At 60.4% G+C, this 17,464-nt stretch overlaps 2 protein-coding genes across 2 annotated transcripts; both read left to right on the top strand.

The window, feature by feature from the left end:
• Positions 1-2,032: 2,032 nt before the first annotated feature.
• Positions 2,033-3,163, top strand: NCLIV_039710 (multitransmembrane protein with signal peptide and GMGPP repeat at C-terminus, related; the record flags this gene model as incomplete). Its single annotated transcript, XM_003880880.1, has 1 exon — positions 2,033-3,163. One exon carries the CDS (start codon positions 2,033-2,035, stop codon positions 3,161-3,163), a length of 1,131 nt encoding a protein of 376 aa, XP_003880929.1.
• Positions 3,164-6,426: 3,263 nt separating this feature from the next.
• Positions 6,427-17,214, top strand: NCLIV_039720 (putative zinc carboxypeptidase; the record flags this gene model as incomplete). Its single annotated transcript, XM_003880881.1, has 7 exons — positions 6,427-6,935; positions 7,244-8,249; positions 8,693-8,741; positions 9,198-9,354; positions 9,893-10,424; positions 10,977-12,838; positions 13,326-17,214. 7 exons carry the CDS (start codon positions 6,427-6,429, stop codon positions 17,212-17,214), a joined length of 8,004 nt encoding a protein of 2,667 aa, XP_003880930.1.
• Positions 17,215-17,464: the final 250 nt, after the last annotated feature.

Here is a 17,464-nt window from a genome sequence, read left to right on the forward strand (position 1 = left end):
GGCGTTCGGTGTCGTGCGGGTCAACACACCCGTTCGCCGATGTGTCGGCAGCGATCTACACGCGAGGCGCCGCGCAGACTGATTGCTGTTCCGAAAGGCAACGGATGTCCCTGAATTGCCAAAGATCAGCGGACTGCCCGCGCCCAAAGTTGAAGCAGATCTAGAAGATCAAACCCGGAACCGCAAGAGGCAACCGCCGCGGCTCTGGGGCTGCTGTGGTCTCAGCGTCGCAGCTTTGTGAAGTCGTAAGGAAATGTTGCGTGGCTGCAGAGCGGCAAAGTGCGACGCGATGGATCCCATACCACAGACTGCGGGAAATTTTTGTGTCTTCGCTGGCTTCGCGTAGAACCCCAGTGAGGCGCAGCTTGCCGCCAGGCAGTTGCGCGTCTTCTTAACTGCTTTCTGTCTCTCGAGTTGCACACAGAGACGGAATCTCGGCAGCGGGGCCGTTTGGGAAAACGAACGCTGGAAGCCGTTTCATCACGGTGCGACAGCTGACGCCATCCTCCCCCGTTTTGTGTGCGTTTTTTACACCTCTCTCTGGAGCCAGAGGAGGGCCGAAGAGGCGCATCAGCGCCTTCCCGAGGAACGCCAAAACCCCGACGATAACGCCTCAAGAATGTGCGGAAGTAAAAATAAAGAATGTCCCGCCTCGGGCTCCACTTTCTGCGGCGACCGCGCCGCGCTTGTGAGGATGCCGTGTCGCTTGTTGCCGCGACGTAAAAACCGCGTGTGGACAAAAGAGAGTGGAGACAAAAAAGGGAAAATCCGCGTCCAGCTGCACAGTTCGCCAGCATGCAAAGTGTGTGTGTGTAGCATCGACGCCCCGCGCACGCTCAGCCTTCTCGTTTACCTAGCGCTTACGCGACAGGGGAACAAGCGAGGTCGAGCGGCTTCAAGTCAGCCAGTGAGCCGCGCTTTCTGCCCTGTAGTGCGCGAGGAGACAAACTCTCTCCCTTGCAGTGACTAGAGAGAAGTCCCTAAAGGAAACGCATCGTCTGTTGTCCATTTTCCGCGTTTGCTTTTCGTGGATCGGGCGCTTTGACCCTTGCGTCTCTTCACACGCTCAACTGGCCAGGCGAGCGGTTCAGCCGCATATCTCGACGCGCCAACCTCTCTGGCCGCGTCGCAACGGTCGGTCCGGCGAGCGGTTTGCTTTCTTCCCGTATATCTTTGTTCTGGAATTTTTACGATAGCGGTTGTGTTACGGTCGATGGATCTGTGCTAGGAGTTTCTTCTCGCTCTCGCTGAGCGCCACGGGGGAACCAAAGGCCTGCAGCCTTTTCAGGAGTCGACAAAAGGCGGTCTTGCGCTTCGCGTGCCGCCGCGTCCTTTCGACGAGAGGCGTCGAAGGTTGTGAATTGACCTCGTTTTTGAAGCGTTGGAACTTTCGTACACCTTTTGCTGCGTCTCTCTTTCGAGTCACTCTTCGTCCACCGATTTGCCCGGGGCGATGTGCATGCTACGCCGAGCCAGCGACCGGTTTGCAACATCGCCTCCCTCTGTGCGGATCCGTTAACAAGCGCGTTTTTTTTTGAGAATCGGCGTTTTAAAAGAGTGGTGGTTAACTCGGGCGCGCCGCTTCACCTGCCTCGTCGTAGCAGTCCTAGCCGGAAAGTTCCTTCGGGCGTGTAACCTGCCACGCTGCCGTTGCATGATGGCTACCTTCTAAGTTGTGCAAAAAAGGTAGTTGACTGGGACTGGCTGTATCTCTCGGAAAGCCCTGATTTTGTCATTCGTTGCAGCTAGGCGGAGGTGTTCAGTGTCACATGAAAGACGTCCACCGGGTTTAGGTCTAACGGCAGGTGAGGCTTTCCTGCTTCCCGTCAAAAATCGCCGGGTCTGGTACCTTAGAAAAAGAGACAACGGCGTCTTTTCTCTCGCTCTCTTTTCTGGCGCGCCCAGAGAGGCTCTGGATGTATCTCACGTCCTCGTGAGAGTTTCAGGCCGGCTTGGATGGCCGCGTTGTAGCTTCGTGTCGCTTTTTGACCTCTGCACAGGCAACTCTTCCTCTCGGCGCGTTTCTCAGAAAATGGGGTACGGACAGAAGAAGAAGCGGCGTCAACGGGAGGAAATTCCTGAGCAGACGTCGTCGATATGGTACCTCCTGTGTATCTGCGTCATTGCTGGAGCCGGCCTGTCGGTCGTGGGGATGATTCTGAGTACGTGGCGGAATGGAGCAGCGATTCAGTACCGCTACATGTTCCGCAGTAAAGAGCGGACGGTATCTGTCAGCGAGACCTCGTACGGTTTATATAACATCGTTTACGATGGAGGCGGTGCTTACATAAGTTGGACGCAGCGCGTCTCGGACATCACGACGCGAGGGAACGCAGCCATCCAAATTGGCCAGCAGGCGACGCAGTCCAATGCGCAGTTCCAGGCCTGGGCGACGCAGTGTCCGGCTCAGTGTCAGGACGCAATTAGTACGCGCATTTCGTGTTACAAGCGCATCAGCACGATCTCGACGATTTTGCTGGGTGCACTGTCGGTGGGCGGGGCGCTCGGACTCATTGGAGTCGGGTGGTTCTTCATGTTCGGGAAACTGGCGTACCTGCAGATGGCCTGCTGGTTCTTAGCGGGCGCCGTCTGCTACGGGTGTCTGGGGTATTGGATCTGGGAGACAGATACGTGCTGGAGAATGATTGTTGCCGGCCAGCAACTGCCGTACCCGGCAGTCGGCATGCCGTGGTACCTGACGCTCGTCAGCAGCGGGTTGTACGTCGTTGCGGGCGTTGGATCTTTCTTTGCCGAAATGATCGACACGTACAACGAGAAGAAATTGAAGGACCAGGCGCAGATGCGATTGATGATGGAGGCAGGCGACGCGTTCGACGGCTTCTTCGGCCCGGGCGTGCCAGGAATGGGTCAACCCGGGATGGGGCCGCCTGGGATGGTTGGAGCGCCGCGACCGCCCTCGATGATGATGCCGCCCGCGATGGGGATGATGGGTCCGCCTGGCGTCCGCGGCCCCAGAGGGGGATCGGGTATCGGTCCGGCAGGCGTGGGAATGATGGGGATGCCCGGGGGACCGGGAATGGGACCGGGGATGATGCCCCCGGGGATGAGGCCGCCGTCGCCTTCCCCGAGCTTCGGACCAGGACCGAACTTCGGTCCCCGGCCAGGCTTCGGACCCCGACCAAGCATGGGCGGCTGGGGGTGACGCGCTCCCCTGCTCGGTGGGCGAGCTGTCAGCACGGGGAAGCGAGAGAACAAGGACACAAGGACGGTGGGCGCAAGGTTACCTTTTCGTTCTGCGGCGCGGCAAACAAGGGGTGAGCGCACACGCATGGCTCGTGGATCCTTTCGCTGCATTCGTGGACGGACGCGGCTGTGTGGAAAAACGGGCTTTCGAGCAGCAGTCGCACGAGATCTTTTGGACGGGGAGCCTCCTATCGGCAACAACGTTTGCCGTCCCCCTCGGCTGCCCTGAATGCGAGAGCCTCCTGGTCACGTGTCGAAAGGACGCGCGACAACGAAACAGCCCGAGCTTGTGTAGTGACTCCGCGTGCAGCGGTTGGTTTTGTGTATGTTGTGTTTTCCATTCTACCTGTTTGCCGAGCAATCCGCTTGTTCCGTGTATTTTTTCATCTGAGTCTCATTTTGCATGAGCGCCGGTTGCAATGCAGCCCCTTTTTGCCCTCGGCAAGAGGGACTGTCAGAATCTTCTTTTGTGCTTCACTGGAAGCCAGGGAGACGGGACTTCGGGAAAAGAGAGTCGTAGGCTAGCCGAGATTCCCACGTGGATTGTGCAACAGACTTGAAGTACACTAGAATTTGTCAAACCCGCAAGTAGTGATCACAGGGCGCGCGTTGCCCCATGTCTCGTTACCACCCAAGGAGCCCGCTTGAGAGTCACAGGCTTGCCTCTCCGACGCACAGCAGCCAGAGCCTTCACGATTTTCCCTCCCCCTTTATCGTTTTTCGCCGATGCGCCTCCGAGCGGTGCGAGGAGTGTTGGTAGGAACCGCCACACACGAAGTTTCAGAAGGAACTGCTCCAAGCGTTTAGCGGAAGCCCACGCATTTTCCAAAACCGCCACGAGTCGTCCCACTCTATAGTGACGGGGCTTTGTCGGGTGATATACGTGTTCGTGTCATATCATCGGTACGACCAAAAAGAGAGGACGTATTCTTTTCACGGATGGGCAAGATTTCGCGAATCCGCGCGGAAACGCCGGCGCGGGTAAGTCACACTATGGTCGAGCTTCCGGACGGATTGGTGGCCGAAGACGGGAGTCTCATCTCCATCAACCACGGAAGCCTTAGTCAGGAAATCGCGTGAAACCTGGAACGCGCTTTCCGTCTGGAGAAAACGGCTGCCTTGTTCCGGTGCTGCTTTGCCGGGGGTTGGGAGAAGGTCTAGTCTTTCCTCGCGAGCGCAGGAGGGGGCACTACAGACCATTCACAACAACGCGACAATTATTTTGGAGCAGCCATGCAGTCCAATACTGGCTGCAGTCACGAATGCACCACATCCCCGAGAGCGGGGTTTTACGTCGCAAACTGCGGGGACACGAGCTCTCTCGCAGCAACTTTCGCCTGCAAGTCTACCGGGTTTTTTTTGCCAACTTCGGGGAAGGGAAGCCGTCAACTACGTAGACCTATCGCACCGGAGACACTGCACTCTCCTCTGCGTTCGCCACGTAAACACCCAACAGGATGGCGATCTTACAAGAAGCGGAGAGTTAGCTGAAAAAGCCGCTCTGCTCTCACGTCTACTTTTGCGTCGCACAGACGCGCCCAGCCGCCGTCTCGGGCAAGGAGGTGCGAGGACGTTGCCGACCAGAAAATTCTCAAAGACTGACTGCCCGAATCCTGCCTCGGAGAGTAGCACTCCCAGTGCAATGGTACTGATCATTCGAGCATCTGAGTAGCCGTTTTCTCCGCGGTTAAAAACGGGTGATAACAGTAAACCATATACTACGCGTAGAAGATAACCGATGTGGACTAACCTGTAATGTCGTAGGATATTGAAATCCGACACTTTTAGCTGTCTTTTAAGCAGTCCATTGGCGTGGCGATGTCCAGCAATCCTGAAGAACTTGTTTGAAGGTGGCGGATGAACCAAAACCTGCAAACCGGGGGGGGGGGACGTTTGTCGCGCGACAGACAAGGCCCTCACTTACAGGCAAGCTGCAGGCGCCTCGAGTTCCGCTTTGATTCCAAAGGCGGGTTGGACCGGCAGAAAAGAGACATGGCATTCTTCGGGGAGTGATCCTAGAGTCTCCAGCAGAACCTGTTCCCGAGTGTGCCGCGCACGCACCTGATTGGCGCAACGGCGCGTGCGGAGCAAGACACCCGCGCCCCGTCCGTGCCAGGTTGAGAGTATATCCGGCTAGATGGCTAGATGGACGGGGGTTAACTTAAGCGGAGGGAAAACGGCGAAACTCAACTCTCCCGAACATCCAGGAAGTTCGCGCCGGCTGATCTCCGGCTGTGCATGCCCCGAGAGTGCCGCGTGGGGCCAGGCGTGTCTTGAGACTCCTCCTTGCTTCTACAAACTGTCGCGCGGTTGGCGGAGAGAAGTCAAGCGAGCGGGGCAACAGCAAAAGTTGCAAGCTCTCGCACTCTTGTTCCTTTCCTCCTCTGTTCTTTTCACAGGCGCGCGCCCGTGGAAGTCCTTTTCGAAGGCATCTTTCTGCTTGCTCTTGTGCGCCGCTCGCGGCAAGACGCCCCCCCCCCTCCACAGGCCTCTCTCAACCGCGCGTGTTGTCACCCGTGGCAGTACGTCACTCCTCTGGAGTTCGGAGTTCCGCATGGAAACTGCACCAGTGAAAGCCTCGTGCACAAGGCGACACAGGTTCTCGGTCGCTAGATTTCCCCCGCCGCTCCGTCTTGCACTTCTCCAAACCGCGGATGTGACTCGACGGGGAACTGAACCTTCTCATTTCGCAGGCCGGGCGCGCATTTCCGCGCGCGCTCTCGGGAAGCAGCGAGATGAGAGCCTGTGTCTCGCGAGTTCACTCGCTGTTGTGGTCCTCTCTGAGCTGTCCTGGTTGTGCGAAAGTCCTCGCAGCTTCAGGTTGAACAGCGGGGGAACAACCGAGACAGAATACAGGCTCCAGGCCACCTCAACACAAAAGGCAACTGGCTGCTTACCCAAGGTGGCTGTGGAGTGTCTGAAAGATCTGGAAGAGCAAGCGTGAAGCGATATGCTAGGGGAGAGATACGAGAGGCAAAAGAGACACGGCTCTTCTCCCCAACAGATCTTGTCGCGCTCAAGAATGGAGAGTCGCAGCCCGGCCACGCAGGGACTCGACCGACCTGGGGGCGGCGCAGAGACCGGCTGTCTCTTTTATGCACGCTGGCAGTCCAGCGCGACAGCAGGCGCGAGAGAACCTGGATTCTGAGTGCGAGCAAGACCGACGGGGACGAAGCGACATTACGACAGATGCATTTCGAGGCCGTCCAGTCGACCGCCACCATGGTGGGGCGCGGAGACAGCGAAGTGCAGAGCGGCAGGAACCTCGTTCCGCTCTCCTTCGCGCAGCTGTCTCGCCTACCCACAGACTCAAGCTCCGCGAAGGACGATGCCCCAGTCGCCCGCGGACCTCCACCATCTGTTGCGACGCGCCAGGTTTCCTCTCTGCGTCATCCTTTCCCTTCTTCCGTCCCCCGGTCGGCGACAAACGTAGCTGTCCTGGAGCCGGCCGGGGCTTCAGCTGGCCGGTGTTCTGCGTCACATGCATCCACAGGGGCGCCTGCGGCCAAGAGTCCTGGAGTCTCCTCAGACTTTCCTTCTCTCCTCTGTGAGCACAAGGTGGCCAGAGCAGTCCCCAACTTCACAGAGCCTCAAGGGTTCCCGGACGCGAGTCCGAGTCACGGGTCTCTCGGCTTCCTTGTTGCGGCAACCGGCTACAGGTATCTCCTCGGAGGCACCCTCGTCTACCACGACGCGTGCCGCACGGTTCTCCGTCCTTCAAAGAGAAAAGCGTAAGCTGCTCTGGCCTCTGTGCGAAGCGTCTCTTCTTTTACGCTCCTGTTCCTCCTGGCGAACACGTCGCTATCGATCCTCGGGTAAACAGAAATTCGACCGGGGGAGTCGCACACACAGCTGAGACCCAGGCGGCGCCTTCGTGTGAGCGTTCGCGCCTGAAGCCGTGGAGCTCGAGATTCGGTTCTGCCGCGACGGAAAACCGAGTCGGCGCAGGGTTTGTTTTCGCGGGCTGAGCAAATGTGTTGTTTCCTCGTTACCCCCCGCTTTCCCTCGTGTGTGTGTCCTTCTGTCTCTTCCCTCGCAGCGGTTCCCCGAGCGCGGCCCGACTGTCTCCTCTTCCACGCCTCGAAGAGACAGAAGCGTCTGCGCCACCGTGGTCTCCGGCCCACCCTCTTGAGCTTCTCCGGGAGAGTCAGGAACCGGGGGACGCTCCGCGATCGTCGAAAGAAGCGAACGAGGCGTCTGTGTCGCTGTTGAAAAAAGATCCAGCAGGATGGCCCAGACCGGGCTCCGGCTGCTGCTGCTGTCGCGGATGTCCCCGAGGTGCGTCAAAGCACTTGCGTGCTGCGAAACGAAGTGAGAGGGCGTCGCCCGAGGCGTACCGTCCTCGCTCCGGCGGGTCTTCTTCTGGAGCGGAAGCGCCTCCGCAGAAAGCCGAAAGTGTCTCCACAGGGGCGCCGTTTGCGACCGGCCGGACTGCCGCCCAACCGCCCGGCTCCGAGCCGGCGGGTCTCGCCTCCCCTAGTGCGTCTGGGCGGAGGCGCCAGCGTCTCGCCGCGGGAGCGAGGCCTCCAGACCAGGGCTGGAAGTCAGCGTTCAAGCGGAGCTCGAGGCGAGGAGCGCGAGGCTCCAGCCCCGCGTCAGAGAGGGAGACGCACTCCCCTTCCGAATGCCGATGCTGCGCAAACGCAGCTAGTCTGGTGCCGCGCTACGGCCGGCGTGGCCCGAGCGCCGCGGTGCCGGCTCCGGGGCCTTCTGGCGCGACCGCGGGTTCGCGTGTCGCCTCAGAAACCCGAGGCCCAGCCGGGCGGTCTCCGACCAAACCGAAAAGCTGCTCGGAGCGGCGCTGCTGTCTGTGCTGCTACACCAGCAGTGCGACGCGTGAGTTTCTGAATCTTTTGCCACCCGAGGCGAGGCCGAAGTCGCCTCAAGACCGACCTCTCAGCCTCCCCAAGCATGCAGAGCCGTGGCGACCGTCCCACGTGTCGCTGGAGCACGAAGGGCGCGGCGGCGCAGAGGGTGACGGCGCCGAGAGCGACGCAGGTTCTCGAGGACAAGTACCTTTGCGAGGCATGTGCATGCACGACGTGGTGAGAGCAAAGATGAGTCAGTAAAGGACGCCTTCTGCTCCCGTTCTACTCCCCACTTTCCCCGCGACAGCATACTCCGTTGTGCGGCCCTAGAGAGAGTGGAGTGCGTGTCCACCGCGGTGCGAACCGCGGGGAAGTGAGTAGGCATCGAGGGGCCACAACGGCAGTGGTACACAACCTTTTTTCCTGTCTACCCTCTTCAAGTTTGCAATTCGTTGTAGCCGGTGCTTGGAACGGAGGGAGACACCATCACTGTTGCCGACAAAGAAGGCCTCACGCCTGTCTAGACTGAGAAAGAGCGAACTGAAGCTTTTTCTGGGGAGTGTATGCGAGTTGGACTACTGGTTGAGATCTTGAATTAAAAGCTGGGTCATCTGTGTGGAGGACGCAGGCGCGTTCAGTCCCTCCATTCTTGCGCGATTTCGCTTCCTCCCGCCTTACAGGTGATGGTCCCCCCGGACTCGCTTGTCTTCGATTCGCGATTCGAGAGCGGTGAGAGCGTGCAGCAAAGACGCGGAAACCTAACAAAAATCCAAAGAGTCACCTACAACCCCCCAAGAGAACGCGCCGCCGATCTGCGAGCCCGTTTTTCTTCTCTCCTCCCCTCCCTGTCTCTGATCGGATCAACTCGACGTCGGACACGTCGGCGCCCCAGTTCGTCGGTTTCCAGAAAACAGCGTGCGAGCGGTCTCTGCCGATCTCTGCCATTGGGCCTGTCCAGTTTCTGAGCAGGCCGGGAAGGCGTTGCCTTCTCCCTTGTTTTCACGACGCGCCGCGAGAGTCTGCGGGCGCTGTAGTCCCTTTCTTCTGTCCCTCGGGCTGCCGGGGACTGCGGCGTGTCTGTTTCGCCCCAGACTCCGGCGCACAGGGCGCTTCGGATGTCGTTTGGGGTTCGCTGTCCCTTTGCACTTTCCCCCGCTTTTCCCATGGTGTCCGTGGACCGTTCAGGGAACTTGAAACTCGCCGTCCAGAACGCGCACCAGAAGGAAGAGTATCTGCTCCTTCTGCGGTCAGACGCCCTCGCCGGAACAATCAAAACAGGCTGGTTTCTCTTCTCGGTGGCGATGCAGCCTCACCACAATGAACGACTTCCCTTCACAGCCACGTGAGACTCTCCACAGGGGCTACGAAAGAGACAGGGGGGACCGCGTTGAGAGACCCGTTTTCACACGCTCTCACGCCTCTCTTTCTCCTGTCTAGAAACGTTTCGTGCATGCAACCAACGGAATCCTGTAGGTGCTCAGTCTCCCTCTGCGCCTTTTCCGCCCTAACGGTGTATCCACATGTCGGCTCATGCTTATATGCATGCATGTACATACAAGGATACATGTTTTGCATTGATCGCGTCGCCGTCCCTACACACACTGCACTGCATATGAGCGTAGCTTGCCTCTCTCCGCTTTCAATCATATCTCACCACCCCCGTAGGTACATGCAAATAAAAGCAAATGCACATCCGTGCGCATTTATCGATGTGGGTACCTGTATGTTTGCGTGTGCTTACATGCATGTTTACAGCTTTTGTTCTGTACGTATGGAAGTCTGTGTCAGTTAGCGTGGACCAGTGGTTTTTTTCTCCCATCTCTCGGCGTCGGCGGGCATTCTTTGACGTTTGTGCTGTGGGGCGTCTCTGGTCTCTCCAGGTTTAAGATCGTGAACCTGGTGAAGACGGATTCTCTCTTCTGTCACGGGATGCGCCCGCTGACTTTCTCGGTGGCTGAGCAGCGCGAAACTGGAGCCGCAGTCTGGCGGCGCACCAGCGAGAGTGTCAAGTATTACCGAAATCGATACACGCAAGGCGCGGAGATCGCTGGTGCGAACCCTTCGCTCGCGTCTCCGTGCCATGGAAAACGCGGAACTTCCCCCTGGCCGCCTAGCTGCGCAGGTCCGGATGGCCAGGGATCCACAGCCGTCCCGGGTGTCTCGGCAGCGCAAGCAGTTTGCGGAGAGACGGCGGACCGAGCGCTGTCTTCCCCGATCTCCGGCACAGGAGCCCAAATGGACGCAGGCGCCAGCGGGGGAGGCTTGGCGAACAAGAGATACTGCACCATGGAGATCTCCTTCACCTTCAAGCGGCCAAACGATACAGTCTACTTCGCATCGGGGTGTACGTACACCTACTCCCACCTCCTCGACGTGCTCCACTGCATCGAGAGCCAACCCGCAGCCGCCAGGGTAGGCGCGACGGAAGTGCGCACGCGTTTCTGTGTTTCTGCGTGACTGGTGTCAGAGAACACGAAGAGAACTGAGAAGATCTCTTCCGTGACGAGCCATCGCTTGTTCGAATTTCGGAAAAAGCCCGTCTTTCCACGAAAGAAAAGAACCGCACCGCCTCTCGCGCTGCACAGGTCACTCTCGCTTCGCTCGTCGGGCTCTTTCCGAGATTCCTCTCCGCTGGCGAAGGACAGCAACCCGTCTCCCACTTTTTCACTTCTCATTTTCCTGTCGTTCTTCTCTGGTCCATGCTTTGGTCCCAGAGCCTGCGTTTCGGCACGTGCGTGCCTCTACGTGTCCTCTCGATGCGCCGGAAGGTTTGGGCTGTATATACACCGCTCGTGCTGCATGCGTAGAACGAAAGTCGGCCGCCCTCCTCCCCACTCCAGCAAGGCTTTTCTCAGCTGTTTTGTCGGCTCTCTCGCCCCCCCTTCTTCTCTTCTTGGAGTCCCGCTTTGCGAATCGCTGCTCAGCTCCACGCTCTCCAACTCTGCCTTTTGTGTGCTTCCTCAGCTGTGTCGTCAGGACGCTCTGTGTGCTACTCCAGGAGGGCTTGTTTGCCCAGTGCTCTGCATCACAAATCCCCTTCCACATTCATCTTCTCCATTTCCTTCCTCTTCTTCCTCACCTTCTTCTTCCTCTTCTTCCTCGCCTTCTTCTTCCTCTTCTTCCTTCTCTTCTTCCCCTTCTTCGTTTTCTCTTGGCTGTGGCGGTGGTGTCGATCTCTGCCCTCTGCTTGAGGGCCCTCCTGGGGCGGCGTCGCCTGCGACGTGTCGATCTGAACCCGCAAACCCTGCGCAGAAAGGCGAAAAACGCCACACGAGAAGGCGGTGGAAGGCTCTCGAGGCCTCCAGTCTTCCTCTCGCCTTTGACAGTCGCAAATTGGGGCTAGACTACGAAGTCGCTGCGGCGCTTCTTGACCGACCGCGTTCCTCGCCCCGTCGGCGCGGAGCCTGCGAGAGCCTCCAGCCAGCAGCCGTCAAGCGAGAGGATGCAATCGCCTCTCAGGCCGATGGCCCTCAACCGGAGACTGATCGAGGGACAGCAGAGACACAAGAGACAGCAGAGACACAAGAGACAGAGAGAGAGAGCGAAGCGGCAGATCCGTCTGCTCGGCCATTGCGCTCGAGGTGTTCTCTCTTGCAGTGGTTCTCACCTTCACCGCCGCCGCATGAGCACCAGGCGAAGACGCCCGACTGCTTTCCCTGTGTGTCGGCGACGCGCCCTGGGTCAGGTCCGCTCTCGGAGAGTCTCTGGCCTCGGGGATACGCTTGCGCTGTCTGTCGATCTCGACACAAAGGCGAACTGTTGTTCGATTCTGCGAGCGGCGAGTTGGCGACGCGCCGTCCAGGAGGTGCACAGGGAGGACGAACGTGCGGCGGAGGAGCGGAAGATGGCCACGGGAGCAGCCAAGTGAATCGGCACGACTGCAAGAAGCTGGACGAGACGGAGAGGGGGGAGACGGAGAGGGGGGAGAGCGACTCGGGAGGGGACAGGCAAGTGTGTGAAAACGCCAGGGGAAGGGAACTGCGAAGGACAAGCTTGGATTCTAGCTGTCAACCTCGCGCAGAGGGGAAACAGGGAGGAAGCGAAACCGATCGAATCACGGCGCCGCTCGGAGGCGACGCGACTGGGGGCTCGACTTCACGCATACTTCTTCCGAAAAAGGCGAGATCTTCATCTTCGTTGCCGTGTCCTCATCGCACCTCAGTGTCTACACCTTCTCGTTCGTCCGATCCCCGTCTACACGTATCCAGTCCTTCACCTCTCCGTCTGGTTAAGCCTCGCGCGTCGTCCTCCCCCTCCCCTTCGTCCTCTTCCTCTTCTTCCTCTTCTTCCTCTTCTTCCTCTTGTGTTGCTTTGTCTCCGCCTGTGCGTCGTTTCGCGTGGGGTGGTGACCTCGCTGGCGCTTCGCGGGATCCTTCCTCGCCGACGAAAGAGTCTGTTGTTTCCCTTCGCGCCTCTTCTCTCGGGCCTCGACAAGCGTGCGCGTCGTGCCGGCCTCCGGTGCCGCCTCTCGAGCGGCCCGTCCTGTTTCTCTCTGCGCGTGTGCACCCCGGGGAGACGAGCGCTAGCTGGGTGATGCAGGGGCTTCTGGCGTTTCTCCTCGCCCCCGTGGAGCCTCGCGCGGTCGCGCTCCGCGATCACTTTCGGATTTTCGTGGTTCCGATGCTGAATGTCGACGGCGTCGTGCGCGGGAACAGTCGGTGCGCTCTCTGCGGGCACGATCTGAACCGCGTGTGGCGCGAACCCGACCTGCAGCTCCACCCTGCGATCTTCTGCTCAAAGGCGCTCCTCCACCAAGCTCAACTCGAGAGCCGCGCCCTCCTCTTCCTCGACTTGCATGCGCACTCGACCAAACTCGACGTCTTCATGTATAGCTGAACCGAAAAGAGACAGAAAAAGGGAGAGGACTGGAGAAAGAGAACGACAGAGAACACACAGAGCAAGACAGACAGAGACGACGAGATACAGATCTGACACAAAACACCCCAAGAAACCAGCCGTGCATCAAACGGAGAGAGGACACAGCGACAGCAGGCCTCACGGTGCGACGAGGTCGCATGGCGGAAACGCGAACCTGCATCACGCAGATGTGGGCCGTTTTGTGTGTTTCGGCTCTTGGCGTGCATCGCCATGCATCCACATCTACCTAGTGCGCGGCGTTCGCCCTTCTCGGCGTCCTACCGCCTAGCCATGGCCACGCGTGCGCTCGGCACCCCATGCAGGCGAAAGCTCTCGATTTTCACGCACGTCTGTTTTCTCAAGGCGCAGACATGTCCACGTGCATGCGAATCCGCATATATGTGTGTGTGAGAACACTTCGAAAAAACACTCTGGTTTCCTTCGCTTTTTGCGCAGGTACTGCAACGCCGAGCAGCAGCCGATGACAGCCGCTTCCTCCTCGAGACTTACCGGCGGCCTGCTGCCTTCCCTCCTCGAGGCGAGGTGTCCTTGGTTTTGCAGATCCGAGTCTTCGTTTCGAGTGGAGAAGTCGAAGGAGGGCGCTGGCCGAGTTGTCTGTGGCCGTGACCTCGGCATCGTCTGTAGCTACACCCTGGAGGCTTCGCTCTTTGGACCCGCGGTTCTGCCGACGTGGCCGCGCTCGCCGGATTCGCCTGCGCCGCCCTCAGACAGTCCACGTCCCTCCCCAAACTGTGCACTTGGACAGTCTTCGTCTGCGTCCACTTCTCTGGTTTCTTCTTCCTCCGCTTCGGGCCTCTCTGGGGTGTCGCCTGCTTCGAGTGTCCCTGCGCAGAAGCCCGATCCTCGGATGCGGCGCGACGCCTCGCACTCTGTGTCTTCGCCGCTCCGCGAGGTATGCTCGGCGGAACTTGGCGCCTCCCAGAGACGGAGTGCGCCGCCAGGAGCGCCTGCCTCCGCTTCGCCCCGCGTCTCCACCGGCGCTCCTCGGGAGAAGCGGTCGAAGCCGGAAGGCCCGCGAGGAGCTGGGCGAGTCCGCGATGCAGGATCTGTCTCAGCAGGCGTGCGTCCGAGGGGACTTCCATCCCAGGACAGGCGAGAGCAGGCGGGGTGTTCCGGACAAAGCAGCGGAGAGGCGACAGAACCGCTGGGGGACAGAGGTGCCAAGAGACGAAGCGAACGAGACAGCCGACCTGTTCCGGCCGGTAAAGGAGAGACAGGCGCTTTCTTCGCATCCGGGAGAAAACGAAAGGAAGGGGAGAAACGGTCCTCTGCGGCAGGCAGTCCAGGAGACAAAGAGAGAGCCGCGTCCTTTTCGGCGGTCGAGATGCCTGCTGCCTCGACGAGGAACCGCGCCCAACGGGAACCTAGCACGGCCGCAGGAGACGTGCCCGCGACTCAAAGCTTTGCCTCGGCGGCGGCCGGCAGGAAAGCGCAGGCCTCCTCTCGAGAGACGTCTGCGGCCCCGCCACGCGCAACGTCCCTGCCGTCCGAACCCAACGCGAGAGAAAGTGACGGCGTTTTGCAAAGCGTCTCAACGGGGGCCTCCGTGTGTCCCGGCCCAGGTGTACGTCCACCTCGGTCGGGCGTGTCGGCTCTGAGTTCAGGTGTATGTACACCCGGGAGCGCGCCTGGCGCCCTCCTCGGGGACGAGCCGGGAGGTGTCCCGACAGCCGGGGGCGCAGGAAGCAGTTCGTCGTCCACGGGGGTTTCTGGAGTCGGAGGACGAACGGCAGCTCGCCACTTCGATCCGAACGACTTGCAACTCACTGGCTATCTCCTCGGGCTCGCTCTGCACGACTGGTTCTCCGCGATCGAAACGGACGCTCCACATTTGCTGCTGCCTCCCGAGAAAGCGCGTCTTGGGGCCGTCGACGCGGCGACCCAGACCTCGCCCCTGGCCTCTGACGAAGAAGCCTTCGCATGTTCGCGAGCAGGCGCAACGCGAGAAGGGAAAAAGAGGAGAGAGCGAGGGCGAGGCGCGGCGAGGACGCGGCCTGCCTCCAAGCGCCACGGAAGCGGGGCAAAGGGTGGATCTGGAGACAGAGGAGACGCTCGAGGCCGGTCAGGCGACGCCTCTCTCGAGGTCGAAGGAAACGAGGGCCTCGTGTCTTCTCAGCGGCCAGCCGAGCTGACAGCGCGAGAAGCGAAAAGTGGAGAACAGGACACAAAGTCCGAACGAGGTGAATCTTGCGTGTCGCGAATCCCGGACACCTCAAATCCGTTCTCGTTCTCTCCGAGAAAAGCTCCGGTCAAGGCGTCTGGGCCTCTCACGTGTCCCCAGGATGACGCGGAGACGGACAAGAACATCACGGAGAGCTTAAGGTTGTTCACTCTCTCAAAGCCCCTGTCTCGGGAAGAGCACGAGGCGGCGTCCCAGCCCCGTCCATCTGCGTTCTCTTACGGATCCGTTCCGCCTTTTCGGTCCTGTTCCGCTTCGTTTTCTCCCTCTCCTCTTTCTGCTCGGGTTCCTGCGTCCTCGCTCTCTCCCAGTGGGCGCCGAGAGCTGGACGCGCCTTCTCTCCCGGGGTCTCCTCTCCGTCCAACGAAAAGCGCTCGGCCGCCAGAAGGCGTTTCCCTCTCATGCGACCCGGGAGGAGCGGCGCGCCTTCCCTGCGGACGCGCAGACGCAAGCCTGCCTCTCGTTCTCTCCTTCCGCCGCAACTCTCCCAGAAACCCAGGCACCGAGGCCTTCGCCTGGCGGTCCCGTCTCTCTCTCTCTCTCGCCCCACGCCGCGTCTGTTCGTCGGGCGCCGAGCGGACTTCCCTCACCCCACACGCTCCCCAAGGCCCCGCCAGGTGGCGTCGAAGTGCAGCCTCCTCACAGACACTCCATGGGCGCTGGAGCGATACCAGGGCGGTCCCAGAACGCGATGCTTCTCCTTCGAGGAGCGGAAGGCGCCGCGGTGCTGCGACTGGAGAGAGGGCCGGCGACGCGAACGCCCAGAAAGCATGCGGAGAAAACCCCAGCCCAGCAGACCGCTCGGCGGCCTCGGCTTCTGGCGACTGTGCGGCGGGACCCGAACCCCGCGCCCCGCGAGCTGGCGGGGAGCGAGGCGAAGAAGCTTCGACGCCCCAACCCGCTTCACGGTCGGCGCTGTGTCGCCCTCCGAGTGTGCAAGTCAGCGAGAAAACGGGCTGTTCTTTGCTCGCCTCAGGAGCAAGAGGCGAGCCTGCGTCGCGGTGCGCAGGCGGACAGGGGACACGCGCGGCGGCTTCCCGTCGCCGCCGAACCAGCCTGCACCAACAGCTTTTTCAACGCCCCTACGCGTGCGGGTCGCCCAACCATGCAAAAGAAGAAGAGGTTGGGAATGCGCAGACGAGGCGGATGGACGGGCGAGCTCCACGATGCGTCGCAAGCGACGGAATGGCGACACTGCGAACGCGCGAAGCCAGCGGATGCAAACGAAGCGAAAAGAGCGAGAAGATCGAGAAGCAGGCTTTTTCGTCTTGCAGCACTTTGACTGGAGGCGAATGGGATGTGGCGTCGGAAGGGCCGTGGGTGGCGGCTTTTTCTCGTGCAGGCGTTTTCTCGGAAACAGGGGCGATCGCGCATCCCGAGACAAAGGGGGATTCTGACCAACGAGACGCGGTTGCGATGCCACATATCGCCCACGGTTTCGGCACGCCCACGGCGTTTGTCTCTCCCTGCTCGCCTGCCAAGCCTGACAGTTCCTTCTCGTTCCCTGCTTCCTCGCCTTCGACGGCCTCGCTCTCTCCCGCGGCTCCGTTTCCGCCCAGCGCGAAGCGCCTTCCTCGCGGACGCGACGGAGTGAAACGCGTCTCCAGAGGAGAGGGAGAAGACAAGGAACGGAAAGAGAGTGAGCCGAGAGAAGGGAAATGGGTTCGAGACAAAGCCGAGAAAGACAGCGTAGGGCGGTTTTCGCGGAATCGGTATCTCCTCACGGGTCTTGCGTCGCCCGACCCATCCCGATTCGTCCGAGAGCGACAACAGAGCGAGGTGAGGGGAACGGTCGCGCTTCTTGCCGAAGGCTCTTCGCTGATTGTCGCGCCGTCCGCGCTCAGCGCGAAAACTCCCCTCGCCCCAATTGCGGCGCCGGGGAGCAGAAAGGGAGACACCTTTAGGCTCCAGGCCCGAGCCGGTGCGCGAGGCGCACCCCGCAGGCGAGAGTCGGCAACGGTTTCCAGTCTGGCGATCCAAGAGACAGAAAGGAGACGCCCCGTTTTTTCTCCTCCGTCGGGGGAGGGCGAGAGCAAAAGGCAGGACGAGAGCATCCTCGCGAAGGGGAGGGGGCTACTCGAGGCAGTGCGGTGTGTAGGTGACCAAACCTCGCCCTCCGCCACCGAATGGAGACTGGAAAGGTGACCGTTTCGGTGAGTCGCAAAGAAGGGGAAGGAAGAATCGGATCTGTCTCGGAGCCGCAGCCGCGCTCCGGCGGGTTAGTCCGTGTGGAGAAGACCGCGGAAACCGCCCTGGGAAGTGGAGCGGCCTTTCCGAGACGGCTCGGCTCCTCTGCGGGAGAAAGTTGCTGCACTCGACACAAAGCTCCCCGTCGAGAGGCGGCGCAAAACAACCTAAAAACGCTCACCAAACGTCTGCAATGGAGAGGAAGCAA

Source organism: Neospora caninum, chromosome IX (genome assembly GCF_000208865.1).
Source record: "Neospora caninum Liverpool complete genome, chromosome IX".
In the NCBI taxonomy this organism is placed as follows: domain Eukaryota; phylum Apicomplexa; class Conoidasida; order Eucoccidiorida; family Sarcocystidae; genus Neospora; species Neospora caninum.